Source organism: Antechinus flavipes, chromosome 3 (assembly GCF_016432865.1).
Source record: "Antechinus flavipes isolate AdamAnt ecotype Samford, QLD, Australia chromosome 3, AdamAnt_v2, whole genome shotgun sequence".
Taxonomy (NCBI): domain Eukaryota; kingdom Metazoa; phylum Chordata; class Mammalia; order Dasyuromorphia; family Dasyuridae; genus Antechinus; species Antechinus flavipes.
In genome coordinates this window covers 236,161,099-236,183,345 of record NC_067400.1, presented here as the reverse complement: position 1 = coordinate 236,183,345, position 22,247 = coordinate 236,161,099, and the positions used below count along the sequence as shown (strand labels likewise).

At 33.1% G+C, this 22,247-nt stretch overlaps 1 protein-coding gene across 7 annotated transcripts in view; it reads left to right on the top strand.

The window, feature by feature from the left end:
- Nucleotides 1-21,821, top strand: part of TSGA10 (testis specific 10) — a 103,543-nt gene extending 81,722 nt beyond the window's left edge. For 3 of the 7 annotated variants that reach the window (XM_051984702.1, XM_051984700.1, XM_051984701.1), the window contains exons 12-20: nt 234-289; nt 535-703; nt 2,221-2,331; nt 11,538-11,723; nt 13,363-13,572; nt 15,229-15,431; nt 18,934-19,038; nt 19,230-19,382; nt 21,446-21,821. In XM_051984702.1, coding sequence (XP_051840662.1) covers nt 234-289; nt 535-703; nt 2,221-2,331; nt 11,538-11,723; nt 13,363-13,572; nt 15,229-15,431; nt 18,934-19,038; nt 19,230-19,382; nt 21,446-21,470 — 1,218 coding nt within the window. In that variant the 3' untranslated portion in view covers nt 21,471-21,821. The other 4 variants (XR_007951817.1, XM_051984703.1, XR_007951818.1 and 1 more) reach the window with 4 other exon arrangements.
- The last annotated feature ends 426 nt before the right edge of the window (nt 21,822-22,247 follow it).

The window sequence follows — 22,247 nt, the reverse complement described above, 5'->3', positions numbered from 1 at the left end:
TCCTATGTAATTATATCAAAATGTATCTTTCTTTTGATGAGGGTTTTTTAAAAAACAGTTTATATACCCAAATTGATTAGACTTGTTATTAAATGTTGAAGACGGTAGAAAGAGGATTTATATCCCAAGTAAGTGAGAGAGGACCAAAACTAAAAGAAGAACATTTTGTGTTTGGATTAATCTGAACAGAAAAAATTTTTAAATAAACTTTACTTAATATTTTTTTTTTAAAGGAAAGGACAATTTCGGGCATGAAGAATATCATTGCTGAAATGGAGCAGGCATCAAGGTAAATCTCACTTCTTTAATATTTTGGTAAAGAACCAAAGATTTACAGAATTAACAAATAAAAATTCAAATTACATTGTTATTTTAAATTGTAATAATGTTACATACATTTTATACATTTAGTTTTCCAGTTTGGGGCACATCTATCTTTGTAGACTCAAATGTTTTGGAATTGTCTTATTTTTTATTGTTTTTATTATGCATCAGTAAAATACTCCTAATGTCCCTAATTGACTTGCAAAATAGACAGTCAACTGAAGCTCTTATCATGTGTGAACAAGACATTTCCAGGATGCGTAGACAACTGGATGAAACAAGTGATGAGCTTGCTCAGATTGCTAGAGAAAGAGAGGCCTTGGCTCGTGACAATGATAAACTTCAAGAGGCAGTCTCCAGAAATAAGCAGGAAAACCAGGTATTTTTGCTGATAGAATCCTTTTTTAAATGCAAATTCAGTTTTTATCTTAATTGCAAAATGTAGGTCATAATTAGCTAAATTAGGATTAAGAAAATGTGGGTTGATTTAGACCTTTGCTCATAACTAACCTCCACTTACTTTTTCAATGAAAACCAGATGTGACAGGAATGACAATGAACTATTATTTTCTATTAAAAAGTAAGAAAAAACTGTAAGGTAGGATATGTAGATGTCTTAGTAAATGGAGATCCTTTTTTCTTTTCTTTTCTTTTTTCTCAATAGTATTTTATTTTTCCAAATACATGTAAAGATAGTTTTCAATTTTCATTTTTGTAAGATTTTGTGTTCCAATTTTTTTCTCCCTCTATCCTTTACCTCCACTCTCCCCAAGACAGCAAGCAATCTGATATAGGTGAAACATGTACAGTCTTTTAAACGTTTCCATATTTGCATGTTGTGCAAGAAACATCAGACCAAAATAGGAAAAACCACAAGAAAGAAAAAGCAAACAAACAAACAAAAAAAAAAGGTGAAATAGTATGCTTTGATCCACATTCAGTTTCTATAGTTCTTTCTCTGAATGCAGATGGTATTTTCAATCCCAAGTCTATTGGAATTGTCTTAGATCACCTCATTGCTGAGAACTAAGCCTATCTAGTTTATCATCACATAATCTTGCTGTTACAGTGTACAATGTTCTCCTAGTTCTGCTCCCTTCACTTAGCATCAGTTCATGTAAATCTTTCCAGGCTTTTCTAAAATCAGCCTGCTCATCATTTCTTATAGAACAATAATTTTGCATTATATTCATACATGCTAACCTATTCAGCTATTCCCCAATTGATGGGCATCCAGTCAATTTCCAATTCCTTTGCCACTACAGAAAGAGCTGCTTTGCACATATGGGTCCTTTCCCCTCTTTATATTGGAGATCCTCTTTTAATGACAGGAAAAAAGAATATTCTGTCATAGTTTAAGAGCAATTCTATTTAGACTGTATTTTTAGATTCTAACCTAATTCTGTATTTGAATGTTTATTTTATTTTTTGTTGGGTGTAGCTCATTTTATGTATCTTTATTTTAATCATAAAATGTTCTTGTTTCTCTTCTTAGTATCAGCCAGTTCCTTAGGCAATTTGTACCTGTTATTATTAAACATTTCTCCTATATTTTTATACTAATTTTTGTATCTTGTTGAAAGATTATTTCATCATTTTTAGTATCCACTTTTATAGCTCCCTCATCATTGCAAATTTTTTTCACAATCATTAGTTGTATTATTCTGTGATTTTTTTCCCACAAATTTTATACTTTGAAAAGGCCTATTTTTTTTTGTGATGGTTACATAAACATCCATCAAGATCAATATATTAATTACATGTTTTCTCTTTTCATTCAGTATATATTTTAAACCCAAAAAGTATGAATTTATAAGATCTTCCTATATTCTTTATATTCTTAAAAAATAGATACGACATTTATGAAAAATGGTTTTTGGTTTTGTTTTTAAACAGGTTTTATCAAAAAAATTGGCTGAAAGTCAAGCTGAGCTTAATGATTTAAAACAGAAGAACCAAGAGAATCACTGTGACATTAATAAGTTAAAATCTTTAATAAAGGCTGAAGTAAGTATATGTATTTTTGTTTTGCTTTTAATTATCCTAGTATTTAAATAAGAGTTTTAATAGAAATGAATTAAGTCAAAGGTACAACTCTAGTAAAAAGTGAGCATGAGCATGATTTTTTTTAACATATCTGTGATATTTAACTTTCAAGAATAATACTAAAAATAAATTTATTATAGTTTTAGAATTTCATCATCTGTATCATATCAGTGACAAAAAATTTTGGATAGTAGTAGTATTTTAAGATTTGCAAAGCACTTTATAGATATGTTCTCATTTGATCTTCCCAAAAATGCTTTTTTGTGGATGAGGAAACAAGATTTAGAGAATAAGTAACTAATTTCATGGTCACTTGCCTTGTAAATGTAGGAGGCAGAATCTGAAATCTTGTCTCCCTTGAATACAATTGTAAAGATTTCCCTTGTGTTTTACTACTTTTTGAGGATCTAGTAAGATGATTCAAGATGATTTCATACTAAAAAAAACTTTCTGTTACAGTTTTGGAGGAAATAAATTAATAATTTCCAATCCAATCCCTGACCTCCCAATAGAAGAATCATCATAATTAGAAAATGTTGGCATGATCAGGACTTCCTAACCATTTTGTGGATCACATTGCTCTACTTGTATATGTATTAAAATGTAGCTGCTTATCTAGAATAAATTATTAGTGAATGTATTGTAAGATAGCTAGCCAAAAGGGAATCCTGGTCTATCTGTGAACTCAAAGGAAAATCATTTTCTCCAGAGTATAAAAGAAAAGGTCATAGTTGGCTGGGTCAAGCCTTGAGTGTATAAGCCCATACCTATAGGCAAATAATTTTTGCTCTCTATTAGAGAGTGAGAGATCCACGAAGTGACTGCACCAAAGGAGTCTTTTTTACTCAAGTCTGATAGTCACTGCATTCCCTTCTCTGTTCTACAATAAAAAGAAGTCAAAATAGATGAGCCTGGCTCTTTTGAGAATTGGAAATGGTGACATTTTTAGTTCCAAATCTGTTTCTATATACAAGAAAAAAACTTTATTTGCCTGTAACAGCAAATTCAGAATTGATTATTCTGTTCTGTGGATATCAGTTTTAAAGAAGTAAGAGGGAACAGGGATCATGTTCTCTGCCTTTTTTTCTTCCATTTTCATGGCTACTTGATTATAGTTGTGTTCGTTAAGATTTGTGTGTCACATATGTCTATTATAGATAAATATAAGAGGAATTTGAAAATTCCTGAGCTGGACAAACTTGAATAAGGACAATGGATGTAGGTATATTATCCACTGGGAGAAATCATACCATAAAACCATGACATCCCACAATAACAGTACTTTAATTTTGATTTATTTATGTAGCTTTGCTGGGAGAAATCATACCCCAAAACATAAAAACTGACTAGATTGATGTAGCTACATGGCATCCCACAATAACAATACTTTAATTCTTGATATTAGTTAGTCAAGAATTATTTTGGAGGCTCTTACTACATGCTTATCACTGTGCTAAGTATTATGGAACAGATACAAAAAATATGTTCTCTGCCCACAAGAATAATAATAGCTAATAGATTTAAGGTTCGTAAAGCAATTTACATATATCATTTGATCCTCAAAACAACCTTATCCTTGTTGAGGTATCTACCTTTTTATCATCCCCATTTTAAGTATTTAAAAATAAGGTTGATATATATTAGATGAGTCACACAGCTAACGTGTCTGAAGTGCAAATCAAATACAAATCTTCCTGACTCCAATTCTTCTGCTTTTTCCACTGTACTCAAAACGGGGCCACCCCTGGGTAAGGTGATTACAATATATTTTATGTTTTGACAGACATCTATAGATCCTTTTCATAAGTACGTACATAGGGACATTTAGGTGGCACAGTGGATAGAGCACCAGTCCTGAAGTCAGGAGGACCTGAGTTCAAATATGGCCTCAGACACTTAACACTTCCTGGCTGGGTGATCCTGGGCTAGTTACAACTCCAATTGCCTCCCCAAAAAATAAATAAATAAGTACATATATACCTTATAAGTCATTCTACTTGGTTATCTAAGTTTTCATCATTAGAAATTCAATCCTTTGAAATTTTATCTTTAAGGGAGTGTTGCTAAATTATGAAAACTATTTTGACCCAACTTTATAGGGCAAAAAAAGGACTATAACTAGACAATATCATGAGAGTATGTAAACCTAAGGAAAGGGACTAAAAAAAGTGAAGGCAGAAGAAGAACTAATATTGAAGTTTGTGGGGTAGAGTCCTAGAGGGCAATTTTGCCTTCTTAACAATTTGGACGAGGAATCTTTCACAGTTGCTGACTATTATTCAATTTTGGTGATTGATATTCCAGGAGAAACTTGAAAATAATTTGAAGGGACTTTGAAGATCTGGCCAGGAAGCTAAAGGAATTGGGGGGATATTTTCATCATACTTTGTTATTGATGATTTTAGGGAAGGAACATTCACATGAGAAATGCTAGTGGTAAAAAAAATAGTGTCACCTTTTAAGGTTTGGTTTTTCTGGAGTATGGTTTAAGAAAAAGAAAGTGAAGGAATTTTAGCAAGAGATGAAGTATATTTTATACAGAGAAAGAATATATTTGCCTGAAGACTTGCTCATTTGTTCAAGATTCGGGGCTAATAAATATTGTATGGATTTAAATTGAAAATTGAGATGAGAAAAAAATCTACACATAAAATTATGAGAAAGTTATTTTGAGCAATGGGTATGAAACAGGAAGAATAGTAGTACAGTCTTATTCGTGAACTTAGTACTCCATCTTTTCCTTAGTACTCTACTACTTCTTCTCCTTAGTCTTAGTTCCTTCTTCTTACAATACATAACTGTTTACAACCATTGTATCTACTTCTGGGATGGTAACATGAGGTGGTTATGTGTGACAATTTCTGTGCTTCTTTGTGTACAACACAATTCTGAGAAAACAAGATACCTCTCTTCAGGGCCGTCTTAAGTAAAAGAGAATGTGTTCATTTACAAAGAATTCTTGTGGGATTTTTTTTGTTGTTATGTATTGTTGCATTTTGTCAGGTATTCATTTTTTTATTAAAGCCTTTTATTTTCAAAACATCTGCATGGATAATTTTTCAACATTAGGCCTCGTAAAACTTTGTGTTCCAATTTTCCCACCCTTCTTTCCCCACTCCCTCCCCTTGATGGCAAGTAATCCAATATATGTTAAATATGGTAAAAATATATGTTAAATCCAATATATGCATACATAGTTATACAATTGTCTTGCACAAGAAAAATCAACAAAAAAGAAAAAAAATGAGGAAAAATGCAAGCAAACAACAGTAAAAAGAGTGAAGATGTTGTGTTGTGATCCACATTCAGTTCTCATAGTCCTCTCTCTAGATGTAGATGACTCTCTTCATCACAAGACCATTGGAACTGGCCTGAATCACCTCATAAGTGAAAAGAGCCATGTCCATCAGAATTGATCATCACATAATTTTATTGTTGCCATGTACAATGATCTGGTTCTGCTCATTTCACTCAGTGTCAGTTCATGTAAGTCTCTCCAGACCTCTCTAAATTCAGCCTGCTCCTCATTTCTTATAGAACAATAATATTCCATAACGTTCATATACCATAATTTATTCAGCCATTCCTCCACTGATGGGCCAGTTTCTTGTTCCAGTTTCTTGTCACTACAAAAAGGGCTGCCACAAACATTTTTGCATATACAGGTCCCTTTCCCTTCTTTAATATCTCTTTGGGATATAAGCCCAATAGAAACACTGATGGATCAAAGGATATGCACAGTTTGATAGCCCTTTGGCCATAGTTCCAAATTGCTCTCCAGAATAGTTGAATCGGTTCACAATTCCATTCCTTCCAATAGTCATCATTATCTTTTCCTGTCATTTTAGCCGATCCAAGAGGTGTATAGTGGTACCTCGAGTTGTCTTAATTTGCATTTCTCTGATCAATAGTGATTTAGAACCTTTTCATATGACTAGAAATGGTTTTAATTAATTTCTTCTTCTGAAAATTGTTCATATCCTTTGTCAGGTATATGTGTATGTATGTGTGAAATTTTTTGTTGTTGTTACCAATTTCCATCAACTTCTGACCATTTCAAGGAAAAGTTGTAATGAAAGCTTATTAAAACTCGAATTATCTGACTTCAACAGTGATCCATTAAGAGGGTTTTGGTTTTAGTGAGAGCTTGGGAATCCACCAGAAAATTCCACACTTTCATTCCCGTCCCATCTCATTTTTTTCAGCTTCCTTTTATGTATTGTCATCTCCCATTAGATTAAGCTCTTAGAGGGAAATACTTCAGGTATAAATAGTTTCATAATAGATTGTCACTTTTTCTAGGTCTAAAGCCAGGAACAGATTTGGATTGAGGCGGCATTGATGGACCAATTCATAGGTTGACAGATAGCATTAAGCTGACCTTAGTGAATGTGACAGACATCCTCTCCAAAGTAATTTAACAATAACTGCTAATGGACGGACATTTTTTTGTAGTTCAGAATAATTCCATGTGTTCATATAACATGCTTAACCTTCTATCTACACATTTCATGGAGAAATATTAAGAAATGAGATGCCTGGAGCATATCAACAGGAGTAGGAAGATATACATTTGCAATAGCTGCCATGCTGAGATGTGAAGAACTTGTAAACTTACAAGACCTATAGAAAATTTTAAGTTTTTACAACTCCTTTAGCCACTTTCTTTCCTTTTGTCACTATTCTGATCAATTTGTTGAGGAATAGAAGAGCTTTCCCACTGTCCACAGCTAGCCAAAAATGCTTTTAGGCAACTGACACAAGACTACTTCTAGCACCCCTTGAATTGGTCATTTAGTGTAGCAGTCAATGCTACTGACCTTGACTAGGAGCATCCTTTCATGGCTTAATCATTGATCTATCTTGTTCCACCTGTGTGCTTATTGTTCTCAAGCATAAACCTCCTAGGCAGAGCTTTATGGTTTAGGAAAAGCCTATTGAGAAAGATCTGGAGAGAAAGTTTAACATCTAATTATCATTCAGATCTAGTCACTGGACTTTAAAGCACTTTTAATCAGCTTTCAGGCTGTACTAGTGCTAAATGTGATGGATACTACTTTTTAGCGGTTTAGAAGTTTCATTCTTTAAACTCTCCTGTATTTATGGGCTCTAGACTGGTGGGTTAATGACTAGCTGAGGAAAATTTGATAGGTAGCAGGTCAACAGTCAGCTTTATGAGAAGTTTTATAAACTGAGAAATTTACTACCAATTACCTTCTATCAAATGTGGTTATCTAAGTTTCTTTTCCGAAGCAGATAGCTTTCTCTCTTCCATTTGGGCTCCAAGAAAAGGGCCAGCTAGAAATACTGTCTTTAACTTCCCTATAACCTAACTGCCAGGAAAATGTGATTATTCAGAATGTACATATATATCCATATTTACCTACCTATAAACACACCCACACCCACACCCACACACACACACATAGACATATACATACAGAGAGAAACATATATAGTTATCTGTGTTTTCTGGCAATCACATAATTTTCATTTCTCATCCAGGAAAGCTACTCCTTTGGACTTCTCTGTAGTGATCCTAGGAATATTTTTATCAGGAACTTCATCATCTTGCAAGATCAAATGAGATCAGCTGTAGTAGTTCCATCTCATCAGTTCCCTCTACTTCTGAGACTCCTTTAAATGGAGGATGGAGAAAGGAACTCCTTCCCAAACCTTCTTTTAAGGGGAGCCCTCCAGGCTGGCCATCTCCTCATTTCCTTTGACTTCTTTATCATACATTTTCATTCCTATTCCACCTCATTTTTTCAGCTTCCTTTTATGTTTTGTCATCTCCCATTAGATTAAGCTCCTGGAGGGAGATACTTTAATTTTTGTATTTGTAACCCTTGTGCTTATCAATGTCTGGCATATAAAAGATGTTTAATAAGTGACCATTAACTGACTGACATCTAGAACAATATTTGTTTCTGCCTGTGAACTTTATTTTTTTATTTTATTCAATAATATTTTATTTCTCCAATTACATGTAGAGATAGTTATCAATATTTATTTTTGTAAGATTCTGAGTTCCAATATTTTTATTCCCTCCCTTACCTCCCCCCTTCCCAAGACAGCAAGTAATCTGATATAGGTTATATATGTACAGTCATTTTAAACATTTTTATATTAGAGTGTGGAGTTCAAATGTTGGAGTTCTTGTTCTTCTCAAAACACAGCCGGTTTAGCTTAGAGCCCTCTGAATGTCTCCAAATCCAAGGGTTTTGTCCTTCAGCCTCTGCCTCTGCTTTCTTCAGCCTCCAGCCAGCACAAAGATGGAATGAATCTCTTGTCTCCTTCACTTGGGGCTCGGCTAGCTTTCTGGTGAGTCTTTCAGACCAGCTTGGTCTCAGTGGGGGATGTGCAGGAGCCCAGCCACCAACTACAGTGGTGTGAGATAAAGTGAATCTGGTTGTCCGCTGAACTCTGGACTCATAGCTTCTTCCTCTGAAAACTCTTCTTCTGCCACCAGCCAGCCAAGTGGAAAATAGTCTTTCTTGCCTCAGAGAGAGGGCTTCTGGCGTAATTCCGCTGAAATCTGACCAAGAGCCTCTGTTGGTTTCTTTTATACAAGAGGGAGGAATTGTGGGATACGAGAGAGAGGGATTATGGGGTTTTTCCCATAGTGCTCTCTGGCCCTAAGAGCTTTAAGGGAGGTGTGAATTCACAAAGTTACAAAGTTTACTTCTTGTAAGATCAGATCAACAATCTATCAACTCTAATGAGTTAGCAGTTTGTAAAGATTCCAACATTAGAGTGTGAAAATAAAATCAGAACAAAAGGGATAACCACAAGAAAGAAAAAGCAACTCTCCCAAAAGGTGAAAATAGTATGCTTAAATCCATATTTGGTCCCCATAGTTCTCTCTTTGGATGCACATGTCATGTACCATCCCAAGTCTATTGGAATTGTCTTGGATCATTGTATTTATGAAAAGAGCTAAATCTATCATAGTTAATCATCATATAATCTTGCTGTTACTGTGTATAATGTTCTTCTATTGCTTGCTTCACCCATCATCAGTTCATGTAAGTCTTTCCAAGTTTTTCTGAAAACAGCCTGCTTATCATCATCATCATCATCATAATGTCATCATAATAATGACACTGCTGGATCAAAAGATATGTACAGTTTTATAGTCTTTTGGGTATAGTTACAAATTGCTCTCCAGAATGGTTGGATCAGTTCACAAGTCTGCCAATTAATTAATGTTCCAGTTTTCCCACATCCCTTCCAACATTCATCATTATCTTTTCCTGTTTTCTTAGCCAGTCTGAGATGTGTGGGGTTGTATCTCAGAATTGTATTAATTTGTATACCTTTAAACAATAGTGATTTAGAGCATTTTTCATATGACCAGAAATGGCTTTAATTTTTTCATCTGAAAATTGTCTGTTCATATCCTTGGGCCAAGGTCAATGGGGGGATCACTTGTATTCTTATAAATTTGACTCAATTCTTTATGTATTTTAGAAATGAGGTCTTTAACAGGACACTGGCTGTAAAAAACTTTTCTCCAAATTTCTCTTTCCCTCTAATCTTGGTTACATTGGTTTGATTTATATGATTTTTAAAAAATTTATTTAAAATCCATTTTGCATTTCATAATATTCTTTTGTAATGTCCAGCTAGCTCTCTGGAGGACCTTGGGATCAGCCTGAGTCCTTGGTCTTTAGTGGAGGAGTGAAGGAGGCAGGAGAGCTGCCACTTGCCTGATCAAAGATGGAGTCTGGAATCTGGCATCTTCCCTTGTGTAGGTGGCTGAGCTGTGGCTGAGAGTTCCCAGTTGTCTCAGCCTTTAAATAAATGAGTATGATTACATCACTACACCACACTAAGCACGTGCCAGCTGTAGAACATTACATCATTATATCACATTAAGTACCATATTAAGTATGTGCTTAGCTAGAGAATCATTATCTCATTAATCATACTGAGTCTTAAGTATACCTTTTCAGAGTTCAGGCCCTCTACATTCTTCATCTCTTCTTTGGCTTGAGTTTTTCCCTTTACAGATTAGAGAAGCAGATTATCTTTTGTCTTTTGTTCTCCTAATTTGCTTATAGTATCATCCTTTGTGTTTAAATCACGAACCCATTTCGACCTTATCTTGTTAAAGGGTTGGTCAGTGACTAATTTCTGCCATATTATTTTTCAGTTTAACCAACAATTTTTGTCTAATACTGACATTTAAGCTGGAATCTTTGGGTTTATTAAGCACTAGATTACTATAGTCAAACTATAGTATTGTGTCTTGTGCTAACTGTTCCACTGATGCATTACTCTTATTTCTTAGTCTATATCAAATGGTTTTGATGATTGCTGCTTTATAATGTAGTTTTGGGTCTGGTATGGCTAAGCTACCTTTGCATTTTTTTCCCCATTAATTCCTTTGATAATCTTTACGTTTTGTTCTTCCAGATTAATTTTGTTAATATTTTTCTAGCTCTATAAAATTATTTTCTGGCAGTTTGATTGGTATGGCACTGAATAAGTAGATTAATGTAGGTAGAATTGTCATTTTTATTATATTAGCTCTGCCCATTGCCCATTAGCAATTGATATTTTCTCAATTGTTTGGATCTGACTTTATTTGTGTGAAAAATGTTTTGTAACTATGTTCATAAAGTTCCCAGACTTGTCTTGGCAGGTCAACTCCCAAATATTTTATATTGTCTATAGTTATTTTAAATGGAATTTCTCTTTGAATTTGGGGTATTATTTTAAATTATTTGAAGAAGCATTTGCAAGAATCTGGCAATTTCCTGCTTCATTTCAATATCTTCCCAGAATTCTCTTGACTTTTAATATTAAATGGTTACTACTGCCCCAGTTAAAAGGAAGTTCAACTTTTAGCCTTTGTTTTCACCATATGACTAGCCACTTAGAGTGAGTTCATCTGGAAGAAGTAGGAAGTATTGGTCTAAATTTAAGAATAATACTGTTAGCACTTTATCCTTTAATTGCAGCAGCAGAGTTCATGTCCCCAGCATCCCATGGAATATGGATTGCTTAGCTGGTATTTACATTCTAGGTTTGTACTATAAGTAAGAATTGCCTCTTTTCTTCAGCATAGCTTTGATACATTTTGTTAATTATCTGACTTAAGCTTTAATTATTTTCTATTTCAAATTCATACAAGTAAAACCTAAGATGATTTATTTTAGGAGGCTGAGAACCGACAACTTATGGAGGACCTCCGAAAGGCTGTTGAACAGGCTGAAAGCTGGGAAGCCAAAGCCCGCCAAACAGAGGCAGAGAACAACAATCTCAAACTGGAACTTTTAAGTGCAGAGGCAGAGAATAATAGACTAAAAGAAAAAGTGGAGTCACTCAATAGAGAGGTTGAGCAAGTAAGCTGGAAGTATATGTCGGGAATTGATCTTGAATTGTAACTAAATATTATTTTGTAAAAGCTTCCAAAACCCCTTAAACACCAGAGTGATTCTTTAATTTCTCTCATGAGGGCAAAAATTAAATTGTGACTAGAGGACTTTTCCTAGATGCAGCTTGTTGTTAGAATAACAGTACCTTAGATTTATATTGTACTTCATCGTTTTGAAAGCAGTTTCACATTCATTGTTGAATTTTATCCTCAATGTTACTATTAATTGTAGAGAAAAAAAAATCTGAAAATAATTGAGTATGATTCCTCAGCATTCTTAAACATTTAAAAGCACTTGACTTTTATTTTTAACATAATACTGAAGTTTTTAACATGCAGTCAAACATAACAACAATTGGTGGATTTAAGTGATGGTTACTCAGGTTCTTGATGTTCAAGATTCTGAAGCAAGCACTAGAGACCTGTCAGTCTCCTTTTTATTTAATAAGATCAGTGTCACTGTGACTTACATTAAGAGCTGGGTGTAAGAATGTAAGATTTTTTTCAAAAAAATTATTTTTTTTCCATAGTATTTCATTTTCCCAATTACATGTAAAAATAGTTTTCAGCACTCATTTTTTTTTTTAAGATTTTGAGTTCCAGATTTTTTTTCTCCCCATCCTTTACCTCCCCCTCTCCCCAAGACAGCATGCAATCTGATATAAGTGACACATGTACAATCATTTTAAACATTTTCATATTAGGTTGCAAAAGAAAAATCAGAACAAAAGGTAAAAACTATGAGAAAGAAAAAGCAAGGCAAAAAAAAAAAAAAAGTGAAAATAGTATGCTTCAATCCACATTTAGTCTCCATAGTTCTCTCTCTGGATGCGGATGGCATTTTCCATCCCAAGTGTGTTGGAATTATCTTGAATTACTGTATTGCTGAAAATAGTTAAATCTATCATAGTTGATTATAAATTTTTTCTGTCACTGTGTATTTATAGTGTTCTCCTAATTCTGCTCATTTCACTCAATATCAGTTCATATAAGTCTTTTCAGGCTTTCTTAAAATTAGCCTGCTCATCATTTCTAATAGACCAAATAATATTACATTTTATTTATATAGCACAACTCATTCAGACATTCCTCAATTGATGACAATGCACTCAATTTCCAATTTCTGAAGGCCAAGATTTTTTTTTTAAATAATTATATCACAAAACACCAGGGCGGGCTGCTGACAGTGTACCAGTGTGATTAGGCATCCAGATTTTGTATTTGTAGTCTTTAAAGCTTTTAAAAGTGCAGGTTTTTACTTTATCTTCAAGAAAGAACAACCCATACCTTGATTTTAGAGTTTCTATAAAAAGCTTAAAGATTCTGGTTTACCTTTTTCTTTGATGTTATGAATGTACTGTCTACATATCAAAGAATGCACCTTTTAGTATTGGTAATTAACTTTTGTTGTATTTTGTTTCCTAAATGTCAATTACTTTTCTATTTTCTCTCTCTCTCTCTCTTTCTCTCTCTCTCTCTCTCTCCTTCCTTTCTTTCTTCCTTCCTCTCTCTCTCTCTCCCTCCTTCCTTCCTTTACTTCCCCCTCTTTCTTTTTTGACTTAAATTGTTATTTCTCTGTGACTAACTTAGTCATCTTGTCCTGCCAGCACCTAAATGCAGAGAGGTTGTACAAGTCTCAGATTGCCACTTTGCACAAATCCCTTTTAAAGATGGAAGAGGAACTTCAGAAGGTTCAGTTTGAGAAAGTCTCTGCCCTTGCAGATTTGTCTTCCACACGGGAACTCTGTATTAAACTGGACTCTAGCAAAGAACTACTCAGTCGACAGCTTATTGCCAAAGACCAAGAAATAGATATGGTATTTAAAGCAGACATTAAAAACAGTTATTTGTTTATATCGCATATGTTCTCTGAAGAACCTAAGGGGCTCCAGCCTTCTGTAGGAAAATGAAATTTCATTTTATAAAGGTTTATGGTTTTGCATCCAAACATTAAAAGATGCCTTTCAATCAGAGAACTGTATTTTTGAGGTCCATAAATTTCATTTTCTCTGCTGTTTCCTAAATAGCTCAAAAATCTGTTAATTTTTTATTAAGATTTACAATGAAATCTTATTTTAAATTTGTCATTTGAATTTATTTTCATTGAGAGGAATTTAAAGGAACATATTATACATTAACCAGAAGAAAATCTTTTAAATTTCTATAGCTAGCATATAGTTACAATTATATATTATTATCATATATATGCAAATACTATATGTCACATGTTATTGAATTATAATTTATTTTTAAGTGAATGAAAATAATTTTCTTAAATACCACTTAAAAATCACTTTGATATATGATGAAGAAACAAAGATTTATGTTTCATAAATCTGGGCTAGTGTCTATAAAAAGGGAACAGATATTAATACATCATTTGGATTCATATTTACACTTTGATTTAAAGCCATTTTTTGGAACTCAGGTCTTCTTTAGCTTTAATCAGTATTTCCTTTTAGTAAAAGTAATACCTGCTTAAGTTTCTTAAGTAAATGAGGATTTTTTGTCTTTCTTTTTTCCTTGTAAGGGAAGACTTTAAATATATGTTTTTATGGAATGGCAATTCTCAGAGAGGCCCAGCATCTTTTGTAAGATGTTAAATGCTTATTCCCTTAGAACATTCAGTTCTAACTAATGAATGTACTAAAAGCTATTCTTCATTAAAATTACATTAACCTAACTTTAGTCTTTAGCTGAGATGATACACACACACACACACACACACACACACACACACACACACACAGACATATCTAAAACTAGAGGATACAAAGCAGCAAAAGTATAATTCCTTTGGTCTTTGATTGTTTTTTGCTAATTTTTATTTGGAATTTGTGAATTATAGAATACTGGTATTTTTACCTCTTGTGGTCTAAATATCTGCCTAAAAAATTAATCTACCTACATACAGTTTTATAGTTCTCCAATATATAAAGTTCCTATCATTTATATTATGCATTAAACTGTAGTAATTCATTCTTTTACAAGTGAGGTTTGAAATTAATTTCATATTTTCTTAATCCTATATAAATTACTATAGTCCACAGAGTAGCTAGAGATCATATATACCTTCCTCAAATTATTTCCCATAATAGAATTACTTTAGTTTTGTAGAGAGATAATAAGAAATATAGCATTACTGTATTTATTTTTAAGTGAATAAATTAAATATTAAATTAGAGGAATATTAAAACTAGAAATTTCCAAGTTCTGGCCATTGATTCTCTGTTTAAAATTAATAATAAATTTGGTTTGATCAGGAATGGAGAAGGAATGTTTTCCATTCTTCAGTTCTTGAAGAGTCTGATGTGCCCTGCAAATATAAAAGGGGTGAAGTAGACCATATATTGAAATAGAGGGACAAGAAGCAGTGATGAGTGAAATACATGATCCTAAAAGTGTGGCCAGATAGCATATTACTTAAGTAAATGTATGGGAGTAATTTTAAGTGTCTTCCTATACTTGTACAGGTGGAGAATGAATTAGATTCTGCACGAAATGAAATAGAGCTTCTTAGGAATCAGATGGCAAATGATAGAATCTCCATGCAGAATCTAGAAGCTTTGCTGGTGGCCAATCGAGACAAAGAATACCAGACTCAAGTAGCACTTCAAGAAAAAGAATCTGAAATTCAGCTTCTAAAGGAGCACCTTTGTTTGGCTGAAAATAAAATGTGAGTCAGCCAGAAATATATTAACATAAATACACATTCTGATTATTTATTCTAAACTCATGGAAAAATATGACTACATAGTCATAGAATTTTGGAAATTGAAGAGCTCCTCAGGCTACCAGTCCACCTCCTTTATTTTATATATAGAGAAACAAAGAGACAAATACAGTTGTCTGACCAAACCGTGTGAGTTCACAGAATTTTTTCATTAGAAACAATTATGCATTTTCATCTGAAGAATTTTTACATATGTGGATCCATCTCATCTTTGGTCCCTAGTCCCATCTGTGATTATACTAAAGATGTTTTATATGTAGCTGAAGGTAACATCATGATCTCTTTTCACAAGATCCTATTAGCCCACAATCAAATATTGAATTAGCTTAGTATGAATGGAAATATGGAATGGAAAATTAGCAGCGTGGCATGAAAACATTTTGACAAAGTCTAGGATTATAGGATCAGTGACAATATTCATTTAGTGACTTTTTAAAGGCTATTTTGGTACATTGAGGCTCTGGAAACTATGTTTTGGACCATATTTTTATTTTGATATCTTTATTATCAGTTGACAAGTGACAACTGACAGATGGGGATCTAATACATTGGGAACATAGGAATATGTCCAATTTCAGCTGTCTATGTCCATTTTGATGTGATTGATACTATTAATGAAATAAATGATAAAATGATTTAAAATAATAATTTTTTTTTATTTACCTAAGAAATCTAGGTTTTACCAGTTTGTGTTACATAATTAAAGATACAAAGAGAAGAAGCTGAATCTAATTTTTTTTTTTTTTTTTGGTTTAACAAGCATTTGTTAAGTACTTACTATGTGCAAGTCACTATGCTAACTAAGCTTCACAGATATTATCTCATTTTATTCCTACAACAACCTTGGAAGATAGGTGATATTATCCCCATTTTTCAGATAAGGAAACTGAGAAATAAAGTGACTTGCTGAGGCTCACACAGTAAGTGTCTGAAATCAGATTTGAACTTGTCTTCCTCATTTCAAGTCCAGTGCTCTCTATCCATTGTGCCATATGGCCTCCTGCTACTTTGTACTAACATCCATGTTCACTTCCTAAAATATAGAACCCAAGCCTTGGGGATATAGAGGCCTTCTTCAGTCTTACAAGCAGTACAGTAACTATATAAGTGTTTATATGTATATGTGATGCATATAAATGTACATATACATCTGCATACATAATTGTAATGATATACTGAAGAATTCACTTAAATTGATAAGATTTAGTTTTAATTTTATTTCACATTTTGTAGGCACCAGTAAATACTTTCAATATACTTCTTTCATTCAGCTAACATTTATGAAGTGCCTGTTTATATAAGACACTGGAGATAAAAAGAAAAAAACCCAAAATAATCCTCTCAAGGAGCTTACCTTCTTCTGGGAGTCAAGAATATATGTGCAGCTAAGTAAATGTGAATTAATTTCAAGTGGAGAGAGTACAAATAGTTGAGGGAAAGTCAGAAAAGAGAGACCTCTATAGAGGGCAGCCTGAGCTCTGAAGAAAGCTAGGGGCAGCAACCACCACACAGAGCAAAGAATACCTAGGCCAAGCTTGGAGGCCAGAGGCCAAAGCCAGTATCACAAGGAAGGACAGTCTGAATATTGACTATGTGAAGGGGAAGAATATGGCACAAGGCTGAGAAGTGGAAGCTATAGCATCAAGACCTTTTAAATATGAGGACAAGGGTTTAGTATGTTTTTTCCCAAAAAAACAATAAGGAGCTATTGCTACAGTGGAAAAAGCATAGGCTCTAAAGCTAGAGGATCACAGGTCAATTCCCTCTTACCTTAACTTAGATGACTTTGGGACATTCCCTCATGTAACTGCTTTGGGCCAGTTTTCTTGTCTTTAAAAAAGGGAGTATGACAAAATAAACTTTGAGATTCATTTCAGCTGTGTTATCTATGATCCTAAAAGTATTTTAACAGAGTTGTGATATGATCATATCCATATTTTAAGGATATCAATTTGGCCTTTGAATTTAGAGTGGGCAGAGAGGAGAAAGACTGGAAGCAAGGAGGGCATTGAGGATGCTATTGCAATAGTCTAGGTGAAAGGTGTTCAGCTTTGTTTAGTCATCTAAACTAAGGTAAAAATCTGTACAAGAAGAAAAAAAAAGCAGATGAATGCAGAGTATAGAGGTAGACGTCACAAGACTTGGCAACTAAATTGGATGAAAAAGAAGGAGACTAAAGGTTGTGAATTAAAGGACTGGAAGGTTAATTTTGCTCTCAACAGAAATGGGATTTTAGAAGAATAAAATTTTTGAGGATAAAGATGATAATTCTGGACATGATGAATTTGAGATGTCTAGGAGAAAGCAAAATGAAGATGTTCAGCAGGCAGAGGTATGGAACTGGAGCTGAGGAGTGAGAGATTAGATTAGGGCTAGATAGTAGATGTGAAAGTTACAGTTGAACCTACAGAAACTGATGAATTCTTCAAAGGAGAATAAATTTAAATAAATGAAAGTGTGTGACATTATATTCAAGTCTATTTAAATATTTAAAAGTAGCTAAGACATATTTTACAGTAATGATTTTCACTGGTGAAAGTGATAAACCTATTAGGAGATGGTACTAAAAGCATATTAAGTGTCAGAAAAATTGGAATTAGCAGTAATAATAATATCATCTTGCTTTTATAGAATGATTTTATTTTCAATGTAATAGTTATAGATGGTACAAGTGGTATTCACATTTTCCTGATGAAGAACTGTAGGCAAATTGTTATTAGTGGAGCTATGTTATGAGCCAGAACTTGAAACAACATATTAACTCAATGGAATTTATAGAAACAATGCTTATTGGTTCACACATTAGAGTGAATCCTTATAAGGTGTTAAATCACTAGAAATGATAGAAACAATGCTTAACATCTTTGAGAGTTTACACATTAGCTCACACTTTAGTTCACAAGTCGGGAGATATCCAAGTTTACACCTCCCATAATCCCACTCTCTCAGAGGAGGAGTCAACCTTTGGGTTCACACCTTTAAGGGATGATATATAAGAAGCTCTCAGTCTCAGCAAGAGTCAGTTGGAGAAAATGGAAGAGCTAAAGGACTAGTAACAAGAGCTCTTGGAACCAAGGAAAGCTTACCTGGCTACTTTGGAAGAAATAATAAATAACTGGATTTTAACTCCCAGCTGTATTTGAAGTGATTATTACTTGGAACTGAAACTAAGGCTGTCTCCAGAAAACCTTCCCAAGAAACCTACTCCCAGAGAACCGTCATATACAAAAGAAGAAGAACACTACAGAGCTAGGATTAGACTCCAAATCTCTTAGCTAGACTATTTTTCTATATCATAGGTTCTATATTTTCAAACTTGTGTATATATGTGATTCATTTTAATTTAGATATAATTGGGAAGTCATTAGCCATATATTTTAATATATTGTAGGCGTTAGCGATATTTTCAGCTCCATCATATCTCCTTTTAACTTTTTTTACACAGGGCCATCCAAAGTCGAGACGTTGCCCAGTTCAGAAATGTAGTAACACAATTGGAAGCTGATCTAGATATTACAAAAAGACAGCTAGGGACAGAGCGCTTTGAGAGGTAAGTTGACAGCCATTCATTGTTCATCTTTCAAAGTATTGCTTTAGTAGAAACAGTGGAGTTAGAGAAATTCATGATAAGTAAATTTTAAGATATGATCTGACTAATTTACCATGAAGCTAGTAATTCTATTGTTTTTAAATTCTATTGTGTTTAAAATTGTGTTTTAAAATATCACAATTATCTCTTAGGGAGCGGGCTGTACAAGAACTTCGCCGCCAGAATTATACTTCTACCAATTATTATCACATGAGCTCTACGATAAAACCAACACCTAGGTGTCATTCACCTGACCGTGCCCTTCACCGATCCCCAGATCGAGGCCTAGACAGATCACTGGAAGAGTAAGTGGTTCAAGGATCCATTCTTGTGGAAAAACACATGGAGATGTACCCTGAACATTTAGGGGAGGTAGGAAACCCAAGAAACAGCATATCATTGCTAATGATTTTAAAAATTATGTCATGATTGCAGTGCTCTATTTATGTAGAAACCAAAAATGTACTGATAATTACAATGTATGTCTCAAAACATTGACGTAAATAAAATGCTTTGTGGTATCTAATTTTGCCATAAATGGTTTTTTTATTTGTTAAAGCATTGATTTGTATGTGTATGTGTATATATATATATATACATATATTTACATATATGTATATACACACATATACATATATATTACTTATTTTTATGTATCTTTTATTACTAACTTTCATTTCAAACTGACAGCCAATTATTTCAGTTTCATTGACTGTGAATACATGTACATATTGTTCAGGTAACATAGTAGAACAAATATTCAAGGGAAAATACTTTCAAATATCTTTAAGAACAGGAACCATATACAGAATGGATTTCTGAGAAGAATTCATACCAAGCAGAGAACCATTTATTTGGTTTGCATATAAATTAATTGATTGGAGAATAATAAGTAGGTGTTTTATATCAAATCATTACTTTATATCATTTTTATTCCCACTAAAAAGCACCAGATTAACCCAAGTGATGGTTTATATTACCTCTTCTTTTTACCTTAGTTTTCCTTAGTTATTTTTATAATAATGCATTTAAGCTATACAAAGCTAACAACTACTTAATCCTCTCATGAATTTTGTAGAAAAATTATTTTATCTGTCTTTAACTGCAAATCCCTGTTGCAGAGTTCTCTTCTCCCTTTGAAAACCTAAAAGAGAGATCCAGAAGTTGCTTTTCCCATGATTATGCTCCTGAGAACAATTTTGTCCTAGACCAACTTTTCTAAGTTGACAGAGCTCTGGAGCACTTGAAAAGATAAGTAAAAAATGTTGTATTGACATAGTCTAATATGAGAAAAAAAATTAGTTCAGGTTTGTGCTGAATGATCTTATCTTTCAATAAAGTAAGCACATTTTTAAGCCAATGTAAGTTTCCAGTGCCCAGTCTGAGAATTGTTAAGAGGCTTTAATATCATTTCATCTAACCCCTTAATTTTACAGAGGAGGAAATGGGAATTAGGATGTTTAGTGCCTATCCTAGTTTTTAGTTTGGGTTTTTTTATTTTGTTAGTGATAGTAATCACAACCTACAATTTTAATATTTGATTTATAGGTTGGATTTGTGTTTCATAATTTATATTCAGTAGGATTACTAGCTTCATGACAGGGAATTCCCAGAATTTTCTTCTTATTTGTAACCAAACATACATCTTGGGATAATCAGAGAGCATAAAAACATATAGAAACATCTAAACTTCTATCTAGGGCAGACCTTACATTTGATTATTAGAAATTTGTTAGTTTACAAATGAAAATTTTTAAATGGCTATGTGTTTAATGAATATGTTTTTGAAAATAAATCATGTTACAATCAGGCACTGTCATTCTTTTGTCCAAAAAAATAAGTTACAAAAAATAAACATGTGCCAACAACCTTAAAGAAGAATGAGACCTAAGGAATATTATGACTTTCCATTATCCCATTCTAATTAAGTTTATATTCATATAAACTGAATATTCTTGACTAACTGTATATCCAAATTGTCTTGATTTTGTAACATGGTTTGCCATAGGAAACAATGAAGGTGGCAAAAGGAAGATGAAAACAGCAGTTTGTGCAGATTTAGTAAACAAGAAAAAATTGCAGTTTTGTTAAAAAGTATCCTTTATCTATTTGTTGTAACGAAAAACACAATATTATCACGTAAAGCTCAAATCTCATTTTAGTTAATAATGTCTACATTTTTCTCAAGCATTTTACTAGCAATAAAATAACAAGATTGTGGGTTATTTTTATTCCTGAATTCTGAAAAGTTAGCAAATTTTAAAATCATGCATATAATAGCCCTAGAATACATTTTTATACATGGTAAAATATACATATATATGTTCGAATTTGAAAATTTTAAATTAGTATTTTTTTTCTTTTATAGGAATCTGACCTTTAGAGATTTTTGACACATGAAGGTTCTTCATCCTCTGGAAAGCAAGGTTAAAAAACTGCACTCAAGTTTATGCTATATAATTGATTTTATCTTTTGAATGCTTGACAATGTTAAATGTATTTATTGACCTCAAGAGAACAAACTCTGAATCATCTGTGGTGTTCTGTTTCATACACCTGATCCCTCTTGTTATTATGCCATATTGCAGAGTCTTGACATTCAGAAGGAAAAATGCATATGGCTGTATCAATCCACACATTAATAGTGAGTGTAAAGAAAAAGATTTGCCTACTCCACTATTGAAGGCTGTGGAATAACATTGTTCCTCGAGAGAAAATAAAGAAACTTATAAAAAGAGGGAAAAGTGTTTTACAAAACTGATTTCTTTTCCTTTTTTTGGTATCTAATGTGGTTGGTTAAATTTTATCCTTGTGATTTGTGCTGTCATGTCTTAAAAAATTGTGCCAAAATTGGCAAGGTTTTTTTTTTTTTTTTTTTTTTTAATTTGATCAATACCGGTTTGGGACCCAGTATTTCTCTCCATTTTGGAACCAACTTGATAAGTTCCATATTATCTGATTTCAAAGTACAAGTGTGTCAGTGATATTTAGTACACTGTTTTCTACAATTGTGTTTACTCCCACTATTTTTAGAAAGGTAGGTGATGAAAAATCTGTAAAGAATGTAAGATAACAATCTGTATTTTTAATAAGTTTTCTTAAAAAAATTAAAGTACTGTAATCAAATTTTTTGCTTGTGACAGATTTCTGTAGTCTGAAGTATAACTGAA